At 36.1% G+C, this 27,885-nt stretch overlaps 1 protein-coding gene across 1 annotated transcript in view; it reads left to right on the top strand.

Annotated features, from left to right (window-relative positions):
- Positions 1 to 27,606, top strand: part of LOC136847044 (paired mesoderm homeobox protein 2A-like) — a 60,850-nt gene extending 33,244 nt beyond the window's left edge. Inside the window, 4 exon segments of the mRNA XM_067118280.1 lie at positions 8,742 to 8,865; positions 11,954 to 12,143; positions 12,627 to 12,731; positions 24,919 to 27,606. Of these exon segments, the coding sequence (XP_066974381.1) occupies positions 8,742 to 8,865; positions 11,954 to 12,143; positions 12,627 to 12,731; positions 24,919 to 25,373 (874 nt within the window). The 3' untranslated portion in view covers positions 25,374 to 27,606.
- The last annotated feature ends 279 nt before the right edge of the window (positions 27,607 to 27,885 follow it).

The following is a 27,885-nucleotide window of genomic DNA, read 5'->3' as shown; positions in this document are numbered from 1 at the left end:
CTGGCAGTTTAGTGATTGCCAGATTGAAAGATTTCTCTTCAAGAAATCTTTTGAAATCCGCTATTATACAGCTTACTTCCAGCTGTGATTTTAACCTTAGCCCTAGCATGTATTATTTGGACCCCTGTATTAGAAAAATGTTCAAGAATGACCTAAAGATAAAATCACTGACTTAATTATAAATGAGTTACCTTGTATATATTTTCTATGTATTTGTGTGTTTAATATAATTTATTATTTGTAAAAATGTTCATCTTGCATAAATTGTTATTGTTTACAAAAAAAAAAAATTACTGAGTTGTACTTTTATAAAAAATTTTGGTGGTCAGTCATCTCCTTGCATAATCTTTTAATTACCCTGTCCCTGCTTCTGAATGGTTGATCCTAATCCTTTGTAAAACCTCTTAAATATTTAACCCTGTTTTGGCAGTTCTACTAATTCTTCAATTGTGTTGGATTCCAGGTACATACTTTTTCCTTTGTAATCCCAATCTGTCATTTATATGAGCTTTCTTTGTAAAATTATTCTTATATTTCTTCAGTCTCCTAAGTAAAGGACGTCAGTCAAAAGGCCTCGCAACACTCCTGTGTTTCTCTTTCTTTCATGGATTTTGTCTATATTTATATAAACATCATGTTCCATATTTTCTTGATTCAGTTATGCATATATATATATATATATATATATATATACACATATATATATATATATACATACATATACATACATACATACATATATATATATATATATATATATATATATATATATATATATATATATATATATATATATATATATATATGTGTGTGTGTGTGTGTGTGTGTGTGTGTGTGTTTTTTTACTTGGGAAGAGACTTAAAATCCTGGGCAGGAAAGTTGCCTTTATGATCTAACTGAGGAAAGGACTTACTATGAAAATTTATGTATCTAACTGAAATTCGGGGTCAGGTAAAACCATAAGAAGAAAGAGATGAGCTGAAGGCTTTACTCAACAGGGAATGTTTCAGATAAAACACTTAGGGTCACTTAAAACCACATATATTTACATTATCACAAAATCAGAAGAGTGGGGAATAAATTAGACAGGTAAACAGAGTCCTGCCAAAGAACTAAATTATGATAACAAAAGGATAACTAAAGATGCCAGGGAAATCCACTTCAAGGGCACCGTAGAGTAGGTTTTCGCAGTTAGAACCAAGGCACACACACAATCGGAATGGGAGGATTCAACAGCAAGCAACTCCATCTGCAATTGAGAATGCATGCAGTTGCATGATGGAAAATTAGCGCACTCAAAGGAAAATCAAGAGGTGCGTGGAAAGTACCAGTAAGTCTCGATTTGAAACACTGGTAAACACTTACGAATTTAAATTAATGTACTGTAAAAATGAAGGTCAGGTCTACGGGGAAAACTGCACTTGGAAATCAAAAAGTAAATCAGTAAAAGATAAAAGAATTCGTGACTGTTGAAAAACCTCAAATCCGAGCGTGGGTCCTCGTCGTTTGCCAGATGGGGGGGTGGGAAGGAAGTGACTTAGCACTTGAAGAATATTGGGCTAAGAAAGCAGCCACTTGGTTTGGGATATGTCTCTGACGGGGCAGTGGTCAAGGGGGATATGTTGGTTCGGGCCATGTGGCTTCTTTTATGACCTCTGCTGGTTTATCTTCCCATGCTCTCAGCATTCCATTATCTATGAGTGCGCACATGGGTTTTTGCGCGACCCCACGATTGTTCCAGTCAGCTACATTGTAAGGTGATGCCAGCGTGGCAGTTGTTGCCATGGGGCCTTCCAAAACTTTCTCTTTGGGTAAATCCCTGTCACTGGTTCATCTCGTGCCTGCGGTGGGGACTTTGTCTCCAGATGGCTTCGCACCTGGAAGAGAGGTTTCGAGGCAGGCACAGAGCCGAGAGAGAGAGGATTAACAGAGTGTCCAATAATAAGGAACAATAATAAGAGAATATATATATATATATATATATATATATATATATATATATATATATATATATATATATATATATATATATATATATATATATATATATATGCACACATATATACAAACATATGAGACTTCCAGTCGAGGAACATGCCAAGCCCCATCCTGGGCCAACGTATTTTTAATTTATTTTTCGCTGGTTTTATCCTTGTACATCACAGATCCGTCTTCAATATTTTAAAAATGTCACTTGGCATGTTTCTCGACTGAAAAGCTCATACATAATATATATAATATATATATATATATATATATATATATATATATATATATATATATATATATATATATATATATATATATATATATATATATATATATATATATATATATATATATATATATATATATATATATATATACTGAAAAGCAAGGCTACGTTTTACATGAGTCTCTTAAAAAAACAGATAATTCGAAGAAAAACACCACATTTAAAGCAAGGTCTGACAACTGACGCCTTGGTGTATAAAGCAGAATAGAAAGAATCACAAAAAATGAATAAACTATCATTATTCTAACAGCCTTTGAGGGAGAAGACGCAAAGATGTCGCAGTAAAGAGAGGAGATCTAAAAGTCTCCTCAAAAGCTGAACACTGGGAACTTCTCTCACGTAAAAAAAAATTGAAGAAGAGGAAGAGATCTTTCGGTGGAGAATTGGGCAAGAGATTTGCAGCTAACTGAACACTTCTGAGGCTTCGTGGACTCTCTCTCTCTCTCTCTCTCTCTCTCTCTCTCTCTCTCTCTCTCTCTCTCTCTCTCTCTCTGCAAATACGTATACTGTACCAGTCAGGATAAGCAATTAATTATTCTATATGGAATTGCTGTTCACTAGAAGCTAAGCGGGTTGCTCCTGGGTACAGTATTGGGTTGGCTGTTTACGAACCTTTGTTACTTGGCAGATTTCGTTACTTACCGGGAGGCGTCACTGCCCTTTTTTTGTGTTGCGAAAGTTCGTCTTTCATTGGTGCGAGAGAAACAAACCAGAGATTAACAATTAACAGGAAATTAACAGACGAAAAGGGTAGGTACTAGGAAAGATTTTAAGGAGAAAAAGGATTACAAATAGCAGCTTTCACTGGTGCAGCAATAAATTATCAGCTTAAGGAATGCAATGAGAGTTTAGGATGTAGTTCACACACACACATTATATATATACATACATACATACATGCATACATACACACACACACATATATATATGTATGTATATATATATATATATATATATATATATATATATATATATATATATATATATATATATATATATATATATATATATATATATATATATATATATATATATATATATATATATATATATATATTTGTCACGATGTGTTTCAAGTACCTGGTTATTACACAACTAATCACAGAATTAAAAAATATACCCCACTTCAGTCATACCTGAACTCTCATAGCAATAAAAATTACGACTGAGTACTCTAAAGGTAACAGCGATCCTTTAAAAAGCTTATTAATCATGTGAAAATCAGACTAAGTTTATCAAAACAAGCGTGAGGTATCAACAATTAAACAAGAAATATACTAAAGTACAAGGGCATCACTCCATCAAACAACTTTAAATGTTTCCCTGGTCTTAATTCACTTCAGCAAAACTAAAGGAACAAAACATGTTTATCACTTTGCCTTATGCACATAATTAATCCTATTCACTGCTGGTCAGTAAATGAAACACTGTTTTTTTTAAATTTTAAATACAAAAATTTATTTTTAAATTCAAAATTTACAATTAGAAATCACAATGTGAAAAAAATTTACTATTACTTGAAAACAACACAAAATTTAATTAACTCTTGAGTTAAATTACAAAGGTTAATTTATCAAGAAATTAAATCAATCAAGCAAAATTTAAACTATCAAGAATTACTCAAGATTTGAAAAGAAAATCTAAGTAAATGAAAATTAAATTAAGTATGCAATGTTAAATAATTAAGAAATACTTAAATTGCTAATTAAATAAATGTTAAATCACCACTTTATAAAATGTGAAAGATTAACAGATTGCAAACACAAGAACACACAAAAGATTTACCAAAAAACATTCCAGTAAGGCAAAAAAATCCCCTAATATACCTTATTATACCATGGTAATAATAAGTAAAATTCACTTTACCTTCACAAACTCATGACAACTTTTACAAAATTTACTCCAAATGCAGCTGCTTGAGATTCACAAACCACAATTTTTTGTTAGGTGCCGTTACAAACATATACATTTTTACTACATTATCAGTTCTCAATAGCTAAAATTAATATCAATGACCACACAAATATTTTACTTTAACAACTTCTCGCTTCTGAAGAGAGAGAGAGAGAGAGAGAGAGAGAGAGAGAGAGAGAGAGAGAGAGAGAGAGAGAACCACACAAAAGGTCTCTGAAATCAGAATGAGCAAATTTAGTACTCCAACAAGAAATGAAACAATCAGATGACATCATTATTAAGGCAAAATGTTTTGGGGCCAAAACAATACGTGATCAGAGCAACACAATCTTACGAAAAATGATGTAGTTGATCGAGACATGTGCTTTTTCTCTCAAAAAGGCATACATGACTCGAACAGAAAAGCGTATGGGACGCGATCAGAACAATACATGATCAGAGCAATGTAATCTTAAACATGATGCAATTGCCATGTGCTTTGGTGCAATAACTTGTTTGTATTTCTCTAAAAGGTACACGTCTTTACCAGAAAATTGTATGGGACAAAACTTTTAATGAAATCTCAACACAACTCGACTGTTATCTCTTGCTTGTCAACACATGAATCTAACAGGAAACAAGCACCCATCTCAACTCAAAACAAAGTGATTTCGATGACAGCTACAACATCTGGTCTAACTTAAAATCTCTCTCCAGCTACTACGCTATTATCAAGAAAGATATTATTAATTCTAAACTACGTTCTTAAGTTATCTAAATCATTAACTCTTGTGGGATCTGACATTACAAAGACATCATATATATAACTAATACTAATATACAGAATACACTAAAACTAGAACAGTAAATATATTAAAATCATGGAATGATATACAATTTAAAGACAATATCATGGGAATATGTGAATATATATATATATATATATATATATATATATATATATATATATATATATATATATATATATATATATATATATATATATATATATATGTAACTGGTCACAAAGGTGACCTCTGAAAAGATGAGATCAGCTGTTCAAGGGTCCATTTGACTATACACAGCATGTAATACAATGTTTGAGTGTCATTCGCATACCACAAGAAGTCAATATTCGCAGAAGACCCTTGGTGACAAGACACGAGGAGCAGAAATGTGATTTCAGCAAAAGAACCTTCGAGAAGGTTGACCCGGTTATAAATCTGGATTTGAAGAGAACATTACAGTGGAGTGCATGAGTATGTGTGTGACCAGGTGCCTCATGACGCCCTTATTGCAAGAGGCGTGTCTTACCGTACCTTGACCTCGAACGATGTCACGAGAGTATGTTCATGTGTGCGTTGACAAAACCCATATAATGCGTGTTCTTCATAGAATGAGTGCGACAATGAGATTCACATTGTAGTGACATGACTGTGTGCTCGGGGTGGCAGAAAAAAACTCCCAGATTGAAACTGTCTCTCCAGAGGACAATGGTGAAGTGAGTACTGCTCATAAACATTTTAAATTTTTCTTTCAGAACTATGGGCACAGACGTTACCCCTGTGGCGGTGAAATCTTATGTTTCTGCATTTTTTTCACATTTTCTGGTTTTTAATATAACGCTTGTTCTTTTACAGATATTCCTTCCTCTCTCCTTCACATTCCTCTTCAAGGAAGGGAGTGGTGTGACATTTAATGATGAATTGACCTGAATGTATTCATTGACACTTTTATGATTTGAATGACAGATGAATTATTTCGGTATTTCCTTAAATAATTGGGTGACTATGGTTTGGACCTTTTTTTTAAGAAGAATTTCATAGTTATGTTGAATCATCCGATTTCGTTCTTCGTAATTTTCTGAAGTTATTTGCATTATTTTTTTGTCACTAAAGGTTTAGTTTTGTACCTAGTATCTCATTCCAGTAGACCTTAGAATTTAGCTAGGGAAAGGAATAACTTATGATGTCGGCTCACGCTATCATACAGTATCTCGGGAAAAGCGAGAAACCAACCTCTGTTCTAAAGACGGAGACTTAAATAGAGTATAGGCCTCAGGATCGGCCTATTACACACACACACACACACACACACACACACACACATATATATATATATATATATATATATATATATATATATATATATATATATATATATATATATATATATATATAAACTGCAGATCATAATGCATGCATGTATGTATGTACATTAGTACAAATATGTCTGTCTATGTATGTATGTAGACAACCAGTGCTAATAGGATGGCCAATTTATCATTAGGGCTTCACAAATGAAAAAGGTGTTGGCCGAGTGTGCAGTGAAATGAATTTCTCTCACTCTGCAAATACGTATACTGTAACAGTTAGGTTAGACAACTGTTTTTTATGGAATTGCTGTTCACTTGAAACTAAACGAGTTGTTTCTGGATACAGTATTGTGTTGCCTGTTTACGAATCTTTGTTACTTAGTGGATTTCGTTACTTATCGGGAGGGATAGACCCCCCCCCAAACTGTCTGTTATTTTGGTGTCATTACGTTTTTAGTATACAGTATATGATTAAAATTGTTTAGTCTTTCATTGGTGCAAGAGAAACGAAATGGAGATAAACAATAAACAGGAAATTAACAGACAGAAAGGGTAGGATACCAGGAAAATTTGTTAAAAAAAGCAAATTAAAAACACAATTTTCACTGGGGCATAAAAACGTTGTCAGCATAAGGAGTAAAATGAGTATTTAGGATGTGGTTAGTATATAATTAGTTTGTTCATTTTTTTTTTTTTTTTACTAATAAGTGATCTCTTCCTGTGTCTCTCATTACCTTCTGTTACTTCTTTCTAACGAACCTCATATTCTTTGGAAGCCTGAATTTCAAGTCAATCGCCTCTGTGATGGGCTTGTTCCATATGAATAGGGTTCATCTTCTGAATAATGATAATAATAATTTTAGACACCACTAACAATTTTTTATGTTTAAAGTCTCGCTTTGTATTATTTGAATGTAATGAATCAGTTTACACAGAAACACTTGAAAATTTTGACAAAATCCGTCCATTGCTATCTGCTTGAATTTATGGAGATGGACAGACTGAATAGATTTTAGTTTCACAGTTTATTGTAAGGGATTTCAAAGAATTACCGCCGCAGGGACTGTATGGAACGGTTCTTTGAATACCACAGACATTAGGGAGCCATATGTTCAAGAAGGGAATGGCTAAGGAAATCTATTATAAAAGGAACAATTTTATTACCTAACGTACACTAACCTAACCTAATCTAGTAGACCGTATTATTTAGCCGGGAGGCAGACGCCCCGTTGAAGGTATTGAGCGACATTCTGGCTGGGTGTTGTCTAGTTTATTGGTGGTTCCTTACTGAATAAATGTACAGAATCTTCATGGTTGTTATTGGCTGGTGTGAGCCGCGATGTAGTTTCTACACACAGACAAGACAAAACATGGATTATGTTTCGGACATCTGTGTTTGTCGACAGACAAACAAATGGCGATTGTGAGAGACATAATAAACGTACAATGATAAAACATATATCAATGGAAAGGCCAGGAACTTCCACTTATGGATATTTGCATGAGATTCGAGACAGATTAATGAATACAATGCAGTACCATAATATATGTGAAATGGTGAGACGTTTAGTGTCTTCACAAACAGAAACATACATACAGTTTGATACAGAAGATTCGGCGGAACATTATGAGTACATGATCGGAATGCTTGCATGGCAATGCAAGTAGTGGTGATTGTACATGAATCGAGACAACAATGGTTAGAGAAAAATAGACAGGAATATTGTATGGCAGAAGTTGCGTTCCTTGGAGCGATCGCCGCTGACGCACGGGAGGGAGAGAGAGAGAGAGCGCGGGATGCTTTGTCTTGGTTTGTCCGATGGCTGACCCACATGCACGTGTGCCCATAGGACCGCCATGCGATCCCTTACGAAGGAAACTCCACTTTCTATCAAAAGTTCCCCTATAACACTGCGGATGTGCAATGGCAAAAATATAATCAGTTCTGAGGTTAAGTACTGGTTAATCACAGTCGAGTGACAAAAAATATTCATTCTACTCTCATATTATGTTTAATCGTAAATTATTAGAGTTTATTATTGAATATAAACGTACCCGGGTTTATTAGGCGCCCATGAAGAATCGTCCCACAGAGCTCTAGAAAATATATTATTGGTGCAAATGAAAGAATAAGGAATTTTAAAGGATAAAGGAGACGAGCTACAAGAACCACACCATTAATTCTTAATAGGAATGAAATGAGATGTTCACATATGCTTAATCTTATTAATTAATATTTTTAAGAATAGGAATAAACATACATCACAAAATAAGCTGGCTTTTTATATTCCCTATCATTTCACCTTTAATTCTTCTTCCATGGGAAAACTCGACTCGATTTTCCGTGTTGTCTGCTGTGTATCAACTTAGTCTCATCCAAATCTCCGTCAGTCCAGAGACCTCTGTCGTGTAGATGACTTACTATACATACTTTCACTATAATAATAATTATAACCTCCTCTTTAACCTTTTCTCAAGGACGACCTTCACCAACTTCCAGCTGGAGGAGTTGGAGAGAGCATTCCACAGGACTCACTACCCAGACGTCTTCTTCAGGGAGGAACTGGCTCTCAGGATAGACCTAACTGAAGCTCGCGTTCAGGTAACTACAGTAGAAGGACCTCTGTCCAACCTCTTGAAGAAAAATTATTGATTCGCATTTCACTTTTCATTGATGAACAGGGTCCAAGTTTTACTTACTTTTTTACCAAGAAACATCACAATTCATTATTAGTTTTCTGAGACTGAAAAATACAGTGGATCCTTATTTATTGTACTGTATTTATTCGTCCATAAATACAGTAAAATAAACAGGTCTGTTTTCAGGATAGAAATATTGCACTCATAGAAATAAACATAAAGAGGACTTTAGTTGATTTGGTGTAGTCGTTATGAGTCCAGCAGAAATGTTATAGTCCCAAAGATGCATTGTACCACTTCCTTTAAGATACTCCTCGACCTTACCTGCCACTTAATGAAATTCCAGGTGTTGCAATGAGGTAGGAAAAGGTGTGCTTGTTCATAGCCAACCAGTGTACAATATATTTCCACAATACCAATCTTTACTCAATCTTTGCTTATAAATATCCTCCATAGGGGTACCAGATCCGACGAAAATCCACAAATTTTTAAAATTTGAGTTGACGCAAAATTCTGGTCTTTCGAGGACATGTATGTACACGAAACTCGAAAATCTTGGACTATTTACTGTAGAAACCAAATTTATTTTTACTTCCGGCCCAGAAGACCTCAGTAATATTTCTTATTCCAGTCCAGAAGACCATTTCTATTCTGTTTATGTAAGACAAACGCTTCAATGTTTATAAGTTTCTTCATGGCCTGTCCTTCGTGTAGTTACTCTGTGTAGAATAATATAGTGCACCTTATAAGAACAAATGGTACTCTAGTTCCCAGATGGCTGGCATAATCCTTCTGAGTGGAATGATATAGCACACCTTATAAGAACAAATAGTACTCTAGTTCCCTGACGACTGGCATAATCCTTCTGTGTGGAACAATATAGCGCACCTTATAAGAACAAATGGTACTCTAGTTTCCAGACGACTGGCATAATCCTTCTGTGTGGAATAACAATATAGCTCTAGTTCACCTTAAGAACAAAGAACAAATGGTACTCTAGTTCCCTGACGACTGGCATAATCCTTCTGTGTGGAATAATATAGCGCACCTTATAAGAACAAATGGTACTCTAGTTCCCTGACGACTGGCATAATCCTTCTGTGTGGAATAATATAGCGCACCTTATAAGAACAAATGGTACTCTAGTTCTCTGACGACTGGCATAATCCTTCTGTGTGGAATAATATAGCGCACCTTATAAGAACAAATGGTACTCTAGTTCCCTGACGACTGGCATAATCCTTCTGTGTGGAACAATATAGCGCACCTTATAAGAACAAATGGTACTCTAGTTCCCTGACGACTGGCATAATCCTTCTGTGTGGAATAATATAGTGAACCTTATAAGAACAAATGGTACTCTAGTTCCCTGACGACTGGCATAATCCTTCTGTGTGGAATAATATAGTGAACCTTATAAGAACAAATGGTACTCTAGTTTCCAGACGACTGGCATAATCCTTCTGTGTGGAATAATATAGCGCACCTTATAAGAACAAATGGTACTCTAGTTCCCTGACGACTGGCATAATCCTTCTGTGTGGAATAATATAGCGCACCTTATAAGAACAAATGGTACTCTAGTTCCCTGACGACTGGCATAATCCTTCTGTGTGGAATAATATAGTGCACCTTATAAGAACAAATGGTACTCTAGTTCCCTGACGACTGGCATAATCCTTCTGTGTTGAATAATATAGTGCACCTTATAAGAACAAATGGTACTCTAGTTCCCTGACGACTGGCATAATCCTTCTGTGTGGAATAATATAGTGCACCTTATAAGAACAAATGGTACTCTAGTTCCCTGACGACTGGCATAATCCTTCTGTGTTGAATAATACTAGTGCACCTTATAAGAACAAATGGTACTCTAGTTCCCTGACGACTGGCATAATCCTTCTGTGTGGAATAATATAGTGGCATAATCACCTTATAAGAACAAATGGTACTCTAGTTCCCTGACAAATGGTACTGGCATAATCCTTCTGTGTTGAATAATATAGTGCACCTTATAAGAACAAATGGTACTCTAGCTCCCTGACGACTGGCATAATCCTTCTGTGTGGAATAATATGGTGCACCTTATAAGAACATATGGTACTCTAGTTCCCTGACGACTGGCATAATCCTTCTGTGTGGAATAATATTCTGGTTGCACCTTATAAGAACATATGGTACTCTAGCTCCCTGACTAGTTCCCTGACGAATAATATGGCATAATCCTTTCTGTGTGGAATAATATAGCGCACCTTATAAGAACAAATAGTACTCTAGTTCCCTAGTTCCCTGACGACTGGCATAATCCTTCTGTGTGGAATAATATAGCGCACCTTATAAGAACAAATAGTACTCTAGTTCCCTTACAACTGGCATAATCCTTCTGTGTGGAATAATATAGCGCACCTTATAAGAACATATGGTACTCTAGTTCCCTTACGACTGGCATAATCCTTCTGTGTGGAATAATATAGTGCACCTTATAAGAACAAATAGTACTCTAGTTCCCTTACGACTGGCATAATCCTTCTGTGTGGAGTAATATAGCGCACCATAGTGCACCTTATAAGAACAAATGGTACTCTAGTTCCCTTACGACTGGCATAATCCTTCTGTGTGGAGTAATATAGCGCACCATAGTGCACCTTATAAGAACAAATGGTACTCTAGTTTCCTGACGACTGGTGTAATCCATGTGTGTAAAACAACATAGTGCACCTTACAAAAACATATTGTACTTAAGTTTCCTGGCAACTAGAATTATCCATCTGTGTAAAATAATATAGAGCACCTTATAAGAACAAATGGTACTCTAGTTTCCTGATGGCTAGTGTAATCCATGTGTGTAAAACAACATCATGCACCTTATAAAAACATATTGTACTCAAGTTTCCTGGCGACTAGAATTGTCCATGTGTGTAAAACAACATAGTGCACCTTATGAGAACATCTTGTACTCTAGTTTCCTGGCAACTAAAGTAATTCATCTGCGTGGAATAATATAGTGCACGTTATAAGAACATACTGTACTCTAGTTTTCCTTCTCCCAGGTGTGGTTCCAAAACAGGCGGGCCAAGTGGAGGAAGCAGGAGAAACTAGCTGCAAAGCACCAGCAGGCCGTGGTCGCCACACAGGCTGCTGCTGTGGCACAGCAGGCGACGGCTGTCCAGCAGAGCATCAACGTCACCCTTCCGACGCAACAGCACGAGCACCTTGCTTCTGGTCTACCTGTGGCCACAGGTAAGTCAAGTTCAAATATCTGACGGGGATTGGATTCCCTCTGACTGAATTCACTGGCAGAGGGCACATGAACTAGTTTAGAAAAACAAGATCTTTGTCACAAATGCACTTAGCTTTTATTCTTACAGCAGTAATGCAATTTGTCCATGCATTGAAGGAATTATCGATGCAATAGATTATGTTCATACAAGGAGCTTCGTTATTTAACTCTTTGATAAAAACTACTATATATATATATATATATATATATATATATATATATATATATATATATATATATATATATATATATATATATATATATATATATCTGTACATGTACATATGTATATGTATATATATATATATATATATATATATATATATATATATATATATATATATATACATATATACATATATATATATATATATATATATATATATATATATATATATATATATATATATATATGCAGTAAAACCTCAAATCCGGTCTTGCAGGAGTGGGTACGCCCCCGGAAGTGACGTCACAATCATTAGCTCCGCCCAGCAGCCCCCCTCCCATTATCAGCCAAAGCAATTCCACCACACAGCCATCTTCATTTGGTAAATAAGCATTTTGTTATTTTTTTGTTGTTTTTATAATCCATCTTATCTGCTTGTTCATTTGGGCTGTTGCTGTGTTATTCAGTTATTCATCATTCATTTCGTTTTCATGAGCAGAGAGTAACTCACTGACTTAACTTGTTTACTGTAAGGATTTAAAATAATTTCTTGTTTAACCATGAAACATTTATTATTATCCTTCTTATCCACTTATTAATTTGCACCGTTGCTGTGTCATTCAGTTATTCACCATTCATTTTGTTTTCATGGAACGAGAGTTACAAGTGACTTAACTTGTCCATGAAAAAAAAAAAAAGGGCAGGATTAAAAATCATTCATTACTTAACTTTGAAGGTTTATCAGTCAAGTGTTTATACGAGATATGCCTATTGTTCACCACTGCAACATTAGTATTTCTCAAATGAAAAGCAGATTTCGAAAAATTTATTGGATTTAAGGAGGCGATAGCGATATTGCGAACTATGCCACGTTTGGGGTCCACGTTCTAAAAAAAAAATGCAGAATTCAAGGTTCGATATATCCAATATTGATTTGGGGATTAGAAGTTGCTATGCACAAAAGTTTCGTGAAAGAGTTCCTCTCCCTCTCTCACTCACTCTCTCTCTCTTTCTCTCTTTAAGGAAAAAGGGGGAATTTGGAGATGTCTGTGTAAAAGCATCAATAAGCTTTCAGCAAAGAAATAAATTCAGGGATGAAACGGAAATCTTAATATGACGTGAATTTACCATTTTGGTTACCAATTTTTTCCTTATTATATGCTTTTATTTAGTTGCTCTTTTGTCTGTTTGTATGTTTGTCTGGGTCAAGTCTTGTAACTCAATTTTTTACCTGTTCCCTTCGTCCAGTGGACTTGAAATTTTGCATGGTTACTCAATCTCGGTGACAATACAACCTTACATGATCAGTAGGTCAGCAGTGACCTATAGTGACCCTACAGTGACCTCTCTCAGTGTCTCAGGATTTGTATGAAGTGAAAAACTCTACGGATTTTCATACCTTCTTTTAACTCGGTAGGATAAGTTAATAATTCAACGGTTTTTTCAAACCTTCTTTGACTCGACAGGATATTATAGAATATCAAGTTCAATTTCGTTAGCCACTATCATAAATCGCTTACAATTTCTGTCAAGACTTAAAAGTATAAATAAAAAAATTTAAATACACTTTATTAAAAGGAAAAAATAATTTTTGAGATATCAGGATTTTCTTACAATCAATCATGACTATAATAAAAATAAAAGCGTGGTCGCCAAACATGGAAGGAAATGCTACAAGAAAAAAAACTTGTAGCATTTCCTTCCATGTTTGGCGACCGCGCTATTATTTTTATTTTTATAGTCAAGATTAATTGTAAGAAAATCCTGGTGTGCCTCAAAAAATTATCATTTTACTTTTTAGTCCATTTTAATAAAAGCGTATTTAAAAATATATTTTTTTTTTTACTTTTTAGTCCATTTTAATGAAAGTGTATTAAAAAAATTATTTTTTAAAACTTTTTTTCTCACTTTTGTTTAGCTTGGAAATTTTGAAACACATATATATAATTTTCTTACTCTTTTCTTTTGTTTTTATGTAAATAATATTTTTATTCCATAAATTTTATTTGTATATCATTACTTTCTTTCCATTTTCTCTTGCAAAGACTCACTTTGAAGCATGTTTAAAATCTCTCTCTCTCTCTCTCTCTCTCTCTCTCTCTGGGGCACTTAACTGAAATGGAAGCATAAGATGTATGATAATCAGGTACTGAGTCGTTGGATAAAAAGCCTCTCTCTCTCTTCGCTATTTGATAACTAAAAATATGCACGAAAGAATGGACATGCAAAATGGAAAGCCGAATACTGGCCGTACACATACAATGACACTGCATCAGGTGGTAAAGGTGAGGAAAAATTGCAGATTTGAGGGAAAATGTCTGTTTTGCAAGAACGTGAAGATTTCCCGAAGTTTGTGATAGTGTCCTAGTCAAACCAAAATGCCAAGGCGAGTGACAGGAGGTTTCTCCCGGACTATATCGTTCGTAGTTGAGAACATTTTGGTCATTTTACCCATAAAGAAACTTCCGCCGTACTTAAACATAAAACCTCAGCGGTAAAGGCGGATCAAGCACTCAGATGCAGATGGAGTGTCCGCTCAGCTTCGCTCCGCTCCTCCGTGTTCATCCTGCATTTTCTTGGTTTTCAGTTCTCCTACTGTACAGTACATGCGACATCGGGTAGCCTAACCTTTGCGCGCGCGCGCGTGTGTGTGTGTGTGCATATTATCTGTGTGTATATATATATGTATAAATATATATATGTATACGTATATATATGTATATATATACATATATATATACAAATAATATGCGCACACACAAACATTTAAAACGCTACAGCCTATCAAAGAAACACAAAGGAAAGGTAGCCAATGGTTGACCCTTTACAAGCACTGTAGGCTATACAGATGTAGAGATTTTATAATCTTTTAATTGCACTGCCTATCCCAGAATAAGACAGAAATCAAACTCCCCATTATATTGGCCAAGTTGATCTTACTGAAATATTTTCTCGGGTATTGGGGTCACGTCTTTAAAGGATTGAAATTCCACCTTGTATGATTAGGATTTAACTCGCGTCATTATAAAGCCATTAAAATAGTTTGGTCTATCATCTTCGTCTATATATAACAGCGTTTTGCATAATAATACACACTGTCATTCACTCGACTCACCCTGTAGAGAAAGTACAGTACGCCCAAACGCGTTCTTCCTCCTCCTGCTTCGGCCGTGGAAAAAGCGGAAAGAACTGAGTCGTGTTCTCCCTGCTTCTGCCAGGTCAGTCGCATACGACGACCACGCTCACAATTACTTTGCGAGAGAAAAGATAAACAATGGTCCCTTGACCGATGTGACAAGAGTTTACGATTGGACATGTGAAACTACCAATATTCCCACAAGGACTATGGAAAGTATCAGCAAGGAAGGGAGTGATACGGAAGAAGAATTCGGAGAACCAACTTTCAATGCATCTAAAGTCAGATGTAAACCATTTTAATAAGAAGGACAAAGAAAAAAGAAAGAAAAGAAAGTCTGGGTGGAGGGATTGGTCTCGCACCATCCAATACAGAACTTCATCCGGCTTTACTATAAGCTGATGAGTTTTTTCCCTTTGTCTACAAGGGAAAATGTCCTCAACTTTTTGATTCAAATACGAAGCATTCTGATGAGACCTCCTGTCATCCGCCTTGATATTTTGGTTTGACTATATGAATCATAAGGGCGCATAAGTTTTAGAATACAGTATCTATCTATGATGGTGGTGATGAGGAATCGCAGATTATTATTATTATTATTATTATTATTATTATTATTATTATTATTATTATTATTATTATTATTCATACAGACAACAGGTGTTACTCAAATATATTTGAACAAATGGCACGTCAGTTATTTAAAAGCTAAATCAGATCTTAACAGGCAAGTGTCATATTTAGCTAATGCCCACAAGAATTCACTTTCAATTTCTCTCTCTCTCTCTCTCTTGGTATACAATCCACAGATACAATTAACTGAAGACTGTTCACAAAAGCTTGAAACGTGATTTCAAATCCCGTTGAACCTTAACGTTCATCCCTAGGAAAATTTACTGTTCCTGCCTAAAAGGCTTAAAGTAACAATATATATATATATATATATATATATATATATATATATATATATATATATATATATATATATTTATATTCATATTCATATATATATATAATACACACACACACATATATATATATATATATGCTGCAGAGAGAGTATTCATATTAACTACGCACGAAAAAAAAAAAACAGAGAGACACGTGAACTTATAGTACCTGGTGGCTCAGAGAGAGAGAGAGAGAGAGAGAGAGAGAGAGAGAGAGAGAGAGAGAGAGAGAGAGAGAGAGAGAGAGCGTTGGGTCGATACAACACTAATGGACTAAAACAAGGGCGTTATTCTGTTGCCGGTCATCAACAAGCAAAGTCAGCATTTTAGGGCACAGGGCAAAGCCAATAGAGGTGATAATTATTCTCTGGCCAGTGAACGAACCCATTAGGAGGGGCCAAGAGGTCACAAGATTAGATGCTGGTGCCTCTCTGTATGTGTACTCATATTATACAACACCAAGAAAAAACAGGAGCCATTGCTCAGAAGGTGTGAGAAAGCGAACTATTAACAAAAAGAACGAAAAACTAGTGAAATAAACAATGGAAATGAAAACTATGTCGTTGAGAGGGGGTGAATAAGGCTTTATCACACACACACCTCGAACCATGACGTCACAGTTGACAACAGAAACAAACACCATGTAAGGGAGAGAGAGAGTAGGAGAAGGAGAAGGAGAAGGGAGTTATAATATACAGTATAGTAAGAGTGAGACTGAAGAGACAGAGTTGAAATGAAAGTGAGAGTACGAGCAGACGGTGTGCGCGGGGTGTGAAGGTGTCGCCCATGTCGTGGTAACTGAACTTAGACCTTTTTAAGCTCTCTCAAGAACTTAAGTCCAAGTGCGGACTTAGCGCAATTAAGTCTCGAGTCCAGTCGACTTCCCAAAAGCAGTAAATCAACCGAGGTGGAACTTTTTTATATTTACAAAGGGAACATAAAGAAAAAACCCTAACACGTTTTTACATCAAGACCCCAAGAACATTTATCTTCATCTGCTCCTATGATAAGAGATTCCAGACGCGAGGCAAGACGCATCCCGGACACCACTACCTTAGACTAGATCAGAAGACAATCTAGACAATATAATTATATTAGTGTGGCTGAGGGTGTAGGCCTGTGTGCATATATTCATGTACCAGACAGTTTTGTGTACACTCATGTGAACCAGGTAGCGTGACATCTTAATAACAAATAAACGAAATGCATATAAATCAATTTAAAACTTTTTAAAAATCGACAATTCGACTCAGAGCAAAGAAAAGATCGACCTTTGAAATCTACCTTTTGAGACCAGATATGGACATTGCATTCCGTGATGCCATACAAGAGCAAACCATTCCCCACCATCTCTGACCCACCCCCTCCCCAATTCCCAGCCCCGCTAGATTAGTCTAAGGTCTAGGGAGGGGAAGAGAGAGGGGGAAAGGGTCATTTGACCGGCTTCTTTCGTGAGCCTGACATCGAACTAATGCGTTCGTGCTCGCTTTTATCAATACGTTCCGCGGCTTCAGTGATGATAATAATAATAATAATAATAATAATAATAATAATAATAATAATAATAATAATAATAATAATAATAATAATAATAATAATAATAATAATAATAATACCTCTGAAGAAGACTAACTTTCAAATAAACTCCATTAAATGGAATAATAATAATAATAATAATAATAATAATAATAATAATAATAATAATAATAATATCTCAGAAGACCCTCTTTCTAGCAAATTGCACTAAATGAAATAATAATAATAATAATAATAATAATAATAATAATAATAATAATAATAATAATAATAATACCTCTGAAGAAGACTAACTTTCAAACAAACTCCATTAAATGAAATAATAATAATAATAATAATAATAATAATAATAATAATAATAATAATAATAATAATAATAATATCTCAGAAGACCCTCTTTCTAACAAACTGCACTAAATGAAATAATAATAATAATAATAATAATAATAATAATAATAATAATAATAATAATAATAATAATAATAATAATAATAATAATAATATGAACTTCCACATATTATTTACATTCTAAAAGTGTAGAAAAGAACAATTTGTCGAAGACGGTTGAATTAACAAATAAAAATCTACTTGAGAGCAACCCTTTAGTGATCTAAGCTTGTCTGCATTAGGCCAAAGTAATCTTATCATATGTGAATTGAATGGAATATCTAAAACACCTTTTACTACTCGTATTTACAATGCCTACAGTGAGGTGCAATGATGGCACGCCTCATCTGGTGCACAGTAGGCATTGCTATAGGGTGTTTGCAACGTCCCTTCGGCCCCTAGCTGCTATATCCACTTTTTAGCATTTTACTTTATCTCCATTCCCACTTAATCTTTCTGTGCAGCCTCTGTGAGGTTTCTTCCAGTTCCATCTTTGGATTCTTGTGCTTTATCTCCTTTATTTTCTGCATCTCTTTTTATCTTGCTCTCCAACCACTCCAACTCATTCTTTTCACTGTCTCAAGAGCTGAATGGTCGGATGTACCCTCCCAGGGTATTAACCCGGTATGTATCCAGACCTCTCAAGGTGCTAGTAATAAACATGGCAGAAGCTCTTTGGGACACCGTTTTTAGTACTAGCCCCTCGGGGATCAAAGTATTATATACACACATTTCTGTATTGTGTGGTCAACAAATTATATTGATAGACGATATCTTCGTGCGGCCGTCTACTTTACTTAGCATGAGTTTACCCTGGACTTTGACAAAGGTGGATACATATCGGGTTAATACCACCTCACAGTGCTTGGCTTGTTGGCCTAAATTTCGTAGAATCAATACAACTTTATCTTCCTGTTTCTCAACTTCTTGTTTCTTGCAAGAGAAATCAATATAGAGCGAATGTAGATAAAGAAATCGGTATAAAACTAATAAATGTTAGGCAGTTTGTTGAAATTGTAATAAGTTTATCTTGCTATGTAACACTGGCTTCACAACTAGGCCTAATGCAGTAGTTTCACTTAATTTAGTAGCCACTGGAAACCAAGGTTTTGGGGTACGAGGCCGATTAGCCCTGGCGTATAATTTACCTTTATTATAATGTAATAATTATATAATTAACCTTTATAATGTAACAATTATATGAATTAATAATTATATGAGTTACTGATGTAGTGCGGTAATCTGATGGCACTGAAAATCGAAGATTTTAGCGCATGTGCACTGTCAGATTCGATCATCATTTGTCGACTTGTGGCAAAACATTATTAATCTTCACATTCTAAAACCCGGTTTCATTTGGAGTTGAATTCGGAACATAACCATTTTATATCCCAATTGAAGAAACAATACGTCTTTTTTCTATACCTTTCTAAATAAAACTGTCCTTAAGTATAGGAGAGGTTGATCAAGGCTTAATTAATGTCGGGTGGATCAAATGCCGGCTGAAAGTTGAGCCAGGTTTTGATGTCGACTTGGCTAATTGTATTATGGAAGGGTTTAATTATCCCGCCAAAACTCCGGCTCTGCCCCGGGATCACGTGACTTGCTCCCTTTCTACACCCGCCCCCCCCCAAACCCTCCCTTTCTCTTCTCCTGATTGGCTGAAGGGTAATCGCACATCTATCTCTTGATTGGCTGGAGGGATCATCTCCGACTGATGGCTTCCTAGGGCTTTCAGATACTCTTGAACGTCCGTATAATTCTCTCTCTCTCTCTCTCTCTGTCTCTCGTCACGGGAAACAAATGAACTGTCATGGCATTAATGCACTGGGCTTTTCTGAAGGGCAAGAGGCTGTGCTAACTCAAAATCACCTTGAAATAAGGCAAAGCGTGGCACTTACCACGAAATTTCCTGTAGTCCATTTGCCACTCTTGTGATTTCCACTGGGGACCTATGAATCTTTAATAATACAAGGTATTATGGTATATATCTAATATCCTGGTTTTTCTGAAGTATTTCAACTGGGTTGTCCTCTTGACAACTTTGGGCAAATCCTGAAATATGCAAATCTTGGTCGCCATTATATAAAATTCAATTTTTTTCAGTGTCTGTAAATTTGCAAGATAATACGTCATACGGGATGTCTATAACCATGTTTTCATGGTCAAGGATTAATATTATGTCACAAAAACAGCCATAACATGTGCAGTTTTATCTGCACAGACAATATGACAATGAAGTTATAAAAATCTTACAACAATACATGATATTAGACATTTATTATTGCAAACTGTTCTTACAAGTTAAACTTATGCTTTTGGTGTATTTTTGACTGCCAAGATGCACAGGTTCTTGCATCATGTACACATACGTGCTCCTAATAATAATAGAAAAAATTATGTGTTTAGTTGTGAAGGGAAAATACAAGCTAACTGTTGTCCAACTCATCCTCAGAACAGTCACTGTCATTTTCATTCACTTGACTAGTGACTATGAATGAATTATTGCATCCATCTGTGCCTCCACATATACAATAAATAGTGCAGGGCAACTGGCTCTTTTGACAGGATTAGGCCGTAGAGCTGCAGACCTTTTCCACTGCTTTGCAATCACAACTAAGAATATCAATTAGGCCAGGAGGAGCTGGAGAATCAGAAGCAAATGCCGGTGTTGGGACGCCATCCTTCACCTGCCATCCGAAATTGCTGATGTCCACCGCTGGGGGGGCCTTGCTGATCAGCTGCTTTCCATAATACCATTTGGAGATGTGCCCGTTGTACATGGAGCAGTAGATTGGCATCTGTAGGAGGCAGGGCCATAATGCACACTGGTTTTCCGTTCTTGTATATATCCCGTGGCGAGCTGCATTCATTGAGGTACCTGGAGGCTGGCCATATAGTGCTGTGAAGAACTGTTGGCCTGTTTGCAACAGGTCATTTTCTGAGGCATCTATCTCTCCAAGTATCTCAGATAATCCTGGGAAATTTCCTGCCTGCAAGACATTTAGAGTACTTACTTTTCCTTTGTTAAAAGGGTAAGACAGTGTCACAACCACTTAGCGCATGCATTCCCAATAGCTGCAAACACTTGGGACCTAGCTTCTCACAGGTTGCATTGATGTCTACAATATCGCCATTCCAACGTTCCATCTTAACTTTACATGTATGTTGTAGCTGAGTCTCCCAAACCCAGTAAATCAGCAGCACTACGACATCAATGTCATCACTGAGGATTCTTACGACCCTGTGACACTCAGCTGCCTTCAGTAAGTATGCAATCATTGTCACATCAGCCTCATCGTGTGAAAAGAGACAGTCTTCTTGACTTTCTAGCGTTATTTTATCTCCCATGTTGAAAGAGGATAGTACTCGTGACAGTTGCTTTTTGTTTCGTTTATTCTTCATAATAGTGTCCCTGTTTGGGAGTAGACTACTGATAGTCAGGATGTAGTTGGTGGTACCCTCATCACCACGTCGCATTCTCTCATGGTCTTTGGCTGACAGATCGTGATACTTGTCACTATCAAAAGAGTATAACGAGAGACGGTGCTTAATACTCTCAACAAGGATAGATGCACCAGCACCATGAGGCCATGTAATGTGATAGAGCAGCTGCTGTGCATCCACTGTAATGATGTTTGTAGGCACTGGGCTTTGCTGTAGCACACCAAGACTTCTAGCAAGTACAGCTTTGGTGCCCTTTCGCAAACAGCCATACTCATCAATGAGTGAGGAAGGGACAGCACACAACTCATACTCAAAGAAGTTTTCTAATTGCAGCTGACGCTGTTGACCTATCATAAGCAAGCGAAGGAACAGGGCTTCCATGTCAAAGACAGTCTTGTTACCAACTCTGATACCATGCTTTAACCGTTCCATTGTCTTAACGGGGCTGGAAAGTTTTGCATGAAATCCAGATGGTAGTGAATCACGAAATGAAGCTACCATCTTCCCTTCAATCAATAATGCATCTTCAACACTGACTTCATTTGGAGGAACTTGGCCATTGACAATGTTATACAGGACATCACTCTCACTTTTCAGTGGGTGGGAATGCTTTACTAGTTCTGTGGCAATTCTCTCACGATCATCAGCATCAAGCTTTCGCCTCTTTTCGCCTTCCTCTTTGTGCTTCATTGGTGTTATTGCATTGCAGACTTGGCCCATGTACAAGTTTTCCATGGCATCTGAGAGGTAGGCAGAGATAGGGAATGAATCGATCCATTCAGTAATCAGCTCAGGTGACAGTGTCATACCTCTCATACCACCTTTTGCTATTTTGATAGCAGTTTGTTCACCAAACTGATCACTTGACACAGAGTTCCAAACACCTTCATGATGACATTTTTGGGTACCGTAAAGAAGGGTATTATCGTCAGCTCAACGTCTGGCGTGTATTATCGTCACCTATCAAAATATAACGAAATCAAACAATATAAAATAAAGGCCTCAAAAGTTTGTTTTCCTTTGACAGCTATTATATACTTTGCATATAAATTTTGTTACGCCTGATTGGACGATAATAAACGCAGGTCGATAATACTCTCATCGATGGTATCCCATATTGCATTTAGGCATAATATATACCTGCAACAAAATATTTAATGAGTTTATCATGTTCCTTGACCTTAAAAACATAGGTATAGACACCATATTATTTATATTATCATGTATAGAAACAAAGATGTAGAAGAAACTAGATTTTTTAGTAATGGCAGCCATTATTTACACATAACACGAGTTGCCCAAAGTTGTCATGAGGACAACCAAGTTGAAAAACCTAAAAAACACCTTAGGATAGCAAATCTATCAAGAAACCTTGTACTATAGAACATTCAAAGGTTACCCATTTTGGCAAATGGACTACTGTGCCACAATAACTAAGAAACTAGGAACTCAGGAACTTTTGCTACTAAAAATTTTGGATTTGGCGATAAACAGCTAAATAGAATCTGCTTTGCAACCAGCAGCAGCATGTGGTTTATACACTGTAGTAATGACGTTAAACTAGACTTATCTGCTCTGTGGGTACCAGGGGGTTAGCCTGCGGCCATATGCAGTGTAGTTTGATGTTAACCTAGACTTATCTGCTTTGCGGGACCAGGGTCAGCCTGTGACCTTTTGCACTGTAATAGGACGTAAAAATAGACTTGAACGTGTAGCTGATCTCGTAACATGCTCCCACCACACACCTTTCTTTGCACAGCCTTTTCAATGATTTCTCAGTGTTTGAAACAGTCGTTGGCGTGACATTCGACATTTTTTGCCTTTTTCACGGCGTTTGGAAAATAAGAAATTCTGCCAGGAATAAATAGGCGTTGCTTGTTATGTTTCTACAAACTTCAAAGATTGTTGCATTGGCATTGTAGGGTTCCCACACTCATCCATGACTTGATTTTTTTTATTCCTTCTTTGGCATCTATTATAGAATACAATATCTTCTCACATATACAACATCTTCGATCTGACTGAACATTCTGTAATGTCTAATCGCCACTTATTGAGCTTCAGTCATCTTGAGGTATGCAAATGTGAGAGTTTGAATCAATATTTTATACATACATATATATATTTATATATAAATAATATATATATATATATATATATATATATATATATATATGTGTGTGTGTGTGTGTGTGTGTAATTGTCATATATATATATATATATATATATATATATATATATATATATATATATTTATATATATATATATATTATATATATATATATATATATATATATATATATATATATATATATATATATATATATATAATGTTAATATATATATATATAATGTAACAACATTAACACGTGACTTGTTTATCGCACATCACCAAAGGTAAAAAAAATCCGGAGACTGGATGTAGGTCCTGACCGGTTTCGACTTTATGTCCTTCCAGATATTATTAATATTGATTTCTTTGATATTATTGCTTCTCAGACCTTTTATTACTATGTGGTACATTATCCTAAAGCATGGTGTAAATCCTTGCTATTTGACTAATATAATTGTTTGATGTTTAACTATCTTGCGTCGACGAAGGTCGATTTTTTTGTCTGAGTAACGTTCGTCAAGTAACGAAGATTAATAATGTGTCTAATATATTTTCTTGTTACTCCATAAAAACTGGAAACAATAATAATGATGGCAATGTTTCTCAAAAATGATAATGATGTCTGTTAAAAGTAATGATGATAATGTTTCTTAAAAATAATGATATAACAATAATAATAATAATAATGTTTCTCAAAAAATAATGATGATACTGCTCCTTAAATAATAATAATAATAGTAATAGTAATAATAATAATAATAATAATAATAATAATAATGTTTCTTGAAATAATGATAACAATATTAATGATAATAATGTTTCTTGAAATAATGACAATAATAAAGATGATAATGTTTCTTAAAATAATGATAACAATAACGATGATAATAATGTTTCTTAAAAGTATATTATTTTCCATTTGTCTTAGTGAAAAACAACACCAGGATCTCACCTGAACGCCGAGGAAACAATGATTCTCAATTTTGTCTCATTCAACAGGATCCGGATCTCCTCCAGGAGTGTCGGTCCCTTGCCTGGGCATGGAATGGACCTCCCCCTTCGCCTCGACACTCTCGACTCCTCCCCCGCCCCCCAGTCCGACGTCCCCGACGTCAGTCCCGTCGGCGCCCTCGCCCGTCCTCTCCAACCCTTATTATCTGGGCGTCCGACCTCCCGACCTCGGGGGCGCCGAGCAGGAGGATGAGAAGCCGCCCGTCCACCATCAGTCCTTCGTGCCAGCTGGGCTGTCTTTCCCCGGCAACAGCCTGAGTCTCACTCCGAGCCTGTCCTTCACTCCCTCGGCTCTGCCCATCACTCCCACATCGCTCTCCCTGCCGCCCACGAGCCTCAGCCTATCGCCCACTAGCCTGAACCTGACGCCCACGAGTTTAGCTCAGCTCAGGATGCGGGCGAGAGAGCATACGTCCTCTTTTGTCAACATGAGTAGCGATTAAGGGTCTTCCTTCTTCTACTTAGATTGGGGTCGAGAGTTTGCTGAAGCCGAGGGCTTGAGTTTGCAAGAACATTTCATAGTTGTTAGATGGCGTACCTCTGTTCAACTGGAAGCGTAACGTCTATAGTTATCATGTTTATACGACACTCTTGGCGATAAAAGGTTCATGGCGGTTTTAAAATTTTTAGCACGCATACATTAATGCACATCATATATACATATGCATACAATAAGTAAAAGTATAGAGTATTTACAGCCACAAAATACAAATAATTACTAAACAACAGACCCACACGCCGATTTCATGGAAAATTATTTATTTTTTACTGTAAATACCAACCAACCCCCCTTCGTATTCTGTAGCTCTACCTATTACATTAACCGAAATAAAACTAAAACACGTTTTTGTTTAGCTATGCTGTCTCCAATTTTATCAGTTTGATAGTAACTTTATCAAACGCCTCAGTAACTCTATTCAATAACTGTGACTCCATTTAGATCGCACCCAACATCTTAGGTCTGTTGCAAGATTCAATAGCTCCGTTCTCAACCTCCTATCTTTATCCGGGCTTAGACCTACCACCTCCTCGTGAAAAGTCGTTTTAACGGCTACATTAGTGTCCGTCGCTGGGCCACTGACAGACACGATGAAAATTATTGTTAGATGAATTTACAATTTTTCGCAGCCCGTCAGAAAGCTTAAAGAGGGTGGGTAGTGCACTAAGTGCCCCTCAGATGGCACATGGTAGGGGTAACTAATGATTGTTAGCAATATCCCTTTTAAGCATTTTGCTTCACCTCCATTCCTGCTTCATTTCTTTTTCATCTTGCTGTCCAGCCACTCCAACTCCCTCTTTTTACTGTCTTTAAGCGCTGAATGGCTGAAGTGTCTCAGTGCTTTGTCTTTTCCATCTGACTTTCACAAATCAATTAACCCCGTAGGAGGGTAATGACGTCAGTGTATCTCACGCGGTGCACTGTCTGCATTACTTTGGGTTCTGTGCATCGTTCCTTCGCCCCGCAGCTACAACCCCTTTCATTCCCTTTTCTGTACCTCCGTTAATATTCTCTTTCTTCCATCGTACTTTCCACCCTCTCCTCATAATTGTTTCTTAGTGAAACTGCGAGGGTTTCCTCCTGTTACACTCTTTCAGCACTGAATGACCTCATAGGTCCAAGCGCTTGGCCTGAGGTATAAATATTATTTGATTCCATTCCATAAATCAGTCGAGAAATCGCGATGGAAAACTAAAAACAATGAGGTCGAGTTTGAGAATCGACGCCAACCATTTAGAACAAGCCCAAAGAGAGCTATAATACCCTCCTCTAGCAAGTCTGCAGTCGCCAACAAAAACAAAAACACAAGATGCAAGAAAAATAACATAAGAAGAAGAAGAAGAAGAACAGGAGGAAGAGCTTATGAAAACCAGACAGCAAAAGAAGCAGGAACGTTCATAATGAGAGGCAAATTTAAAACCCACCCCAAGTCCGTCAAATATTTAAGGCAATTCCGAGAGCATCTTCCAACCTATCTGGCGGAAGTCGGGAATGTGCCACTTCTGCGTCTTCCTTTTGGGACGAACACAGTCTCCAATTTAAAAACTTGATTACTTTTCCCAGAGCTGCGAAGACCTACAGAGAGGAAGAAGAAGAAAAAATACGCCCTCTCTCTCTCTGCTTCCAACTCACAAGAAGGTTGAGACGCCGAGGTTGTGGCTCCCCCCTCCCTCTCTCTCTCTCTATCTATTTATAAGCATTACTTTGACACTAAGATTCCCACTATTTATTCCTTTCACCTTTTTCTCAATTTCTTCAAGGCTGGGACTAAAAAGGGCATTCATTTGTATATACCATTTGTAAAGTATGTTATTCCAAACAGTAATCGAATACCACACTGCACACATACACGCACACTCACACACGTATATACATACATACATATATATATATATATATATATATATATATATATATATATATATATATATATATATATATATATATAGATGTGTGTGTGTGTGTGTGTACTATGTATTTAAGTACACTACTGTAAGAGGCATTGTTTATTTATGAAACGTATTTTAATTCAAATCCAAAATTCAATTTCACACTCCTCAGATTAATTTGCTTAAAAAATCAGACAGAAAATTATGACCGCCATCAGCAATGCCAATATGAACGTTGTACAAATGTTTTTTGTTTTTTCTAACATGTAATACAGTCAGTGTATATATATATATATACTGTATGTATGTATATATATATATATATATATATATATATATATATATATATATATACATATACTGTTCGGTGTGTAGGTGTAAGTAAACATGTCCTGAAATGAAACTGTCGTCAATTTTTAATTTCCTTTTGTGTACTTTTTACTGTTGGTGAAACGAATTTGAAATTTATTCATTAAGTCGCACAGTCTTTCAGGTAAGTTGTAATACTTCAAAAATCCAATTTTGAACGTGTAATCTTTGCCAAATATATTTCTTTATATGCTACTG

Source organism: Macrobrachium rosenbergii, chromosome 16, assembly GCF_040412425.1.
Source record: "Macrobrachium rosenbergii isolate ZJJX-2024 chromosome 16, ASM4041242v1, whole genome shotgun sequence".
In the NCBI taxonomy this organism is placed as follows: domain Eukaryota; kingdom Metazoa; phylum Arthropoda; class Malacostraca; order Decapoda; family Palaemonidae; genus Macrobrachium; species Macrobrachium rosenbergii.
Note: the sequence above shows the minus strand (reverse complement) of the source record. Positions and strands in the feature narration are given on the sequence as shown.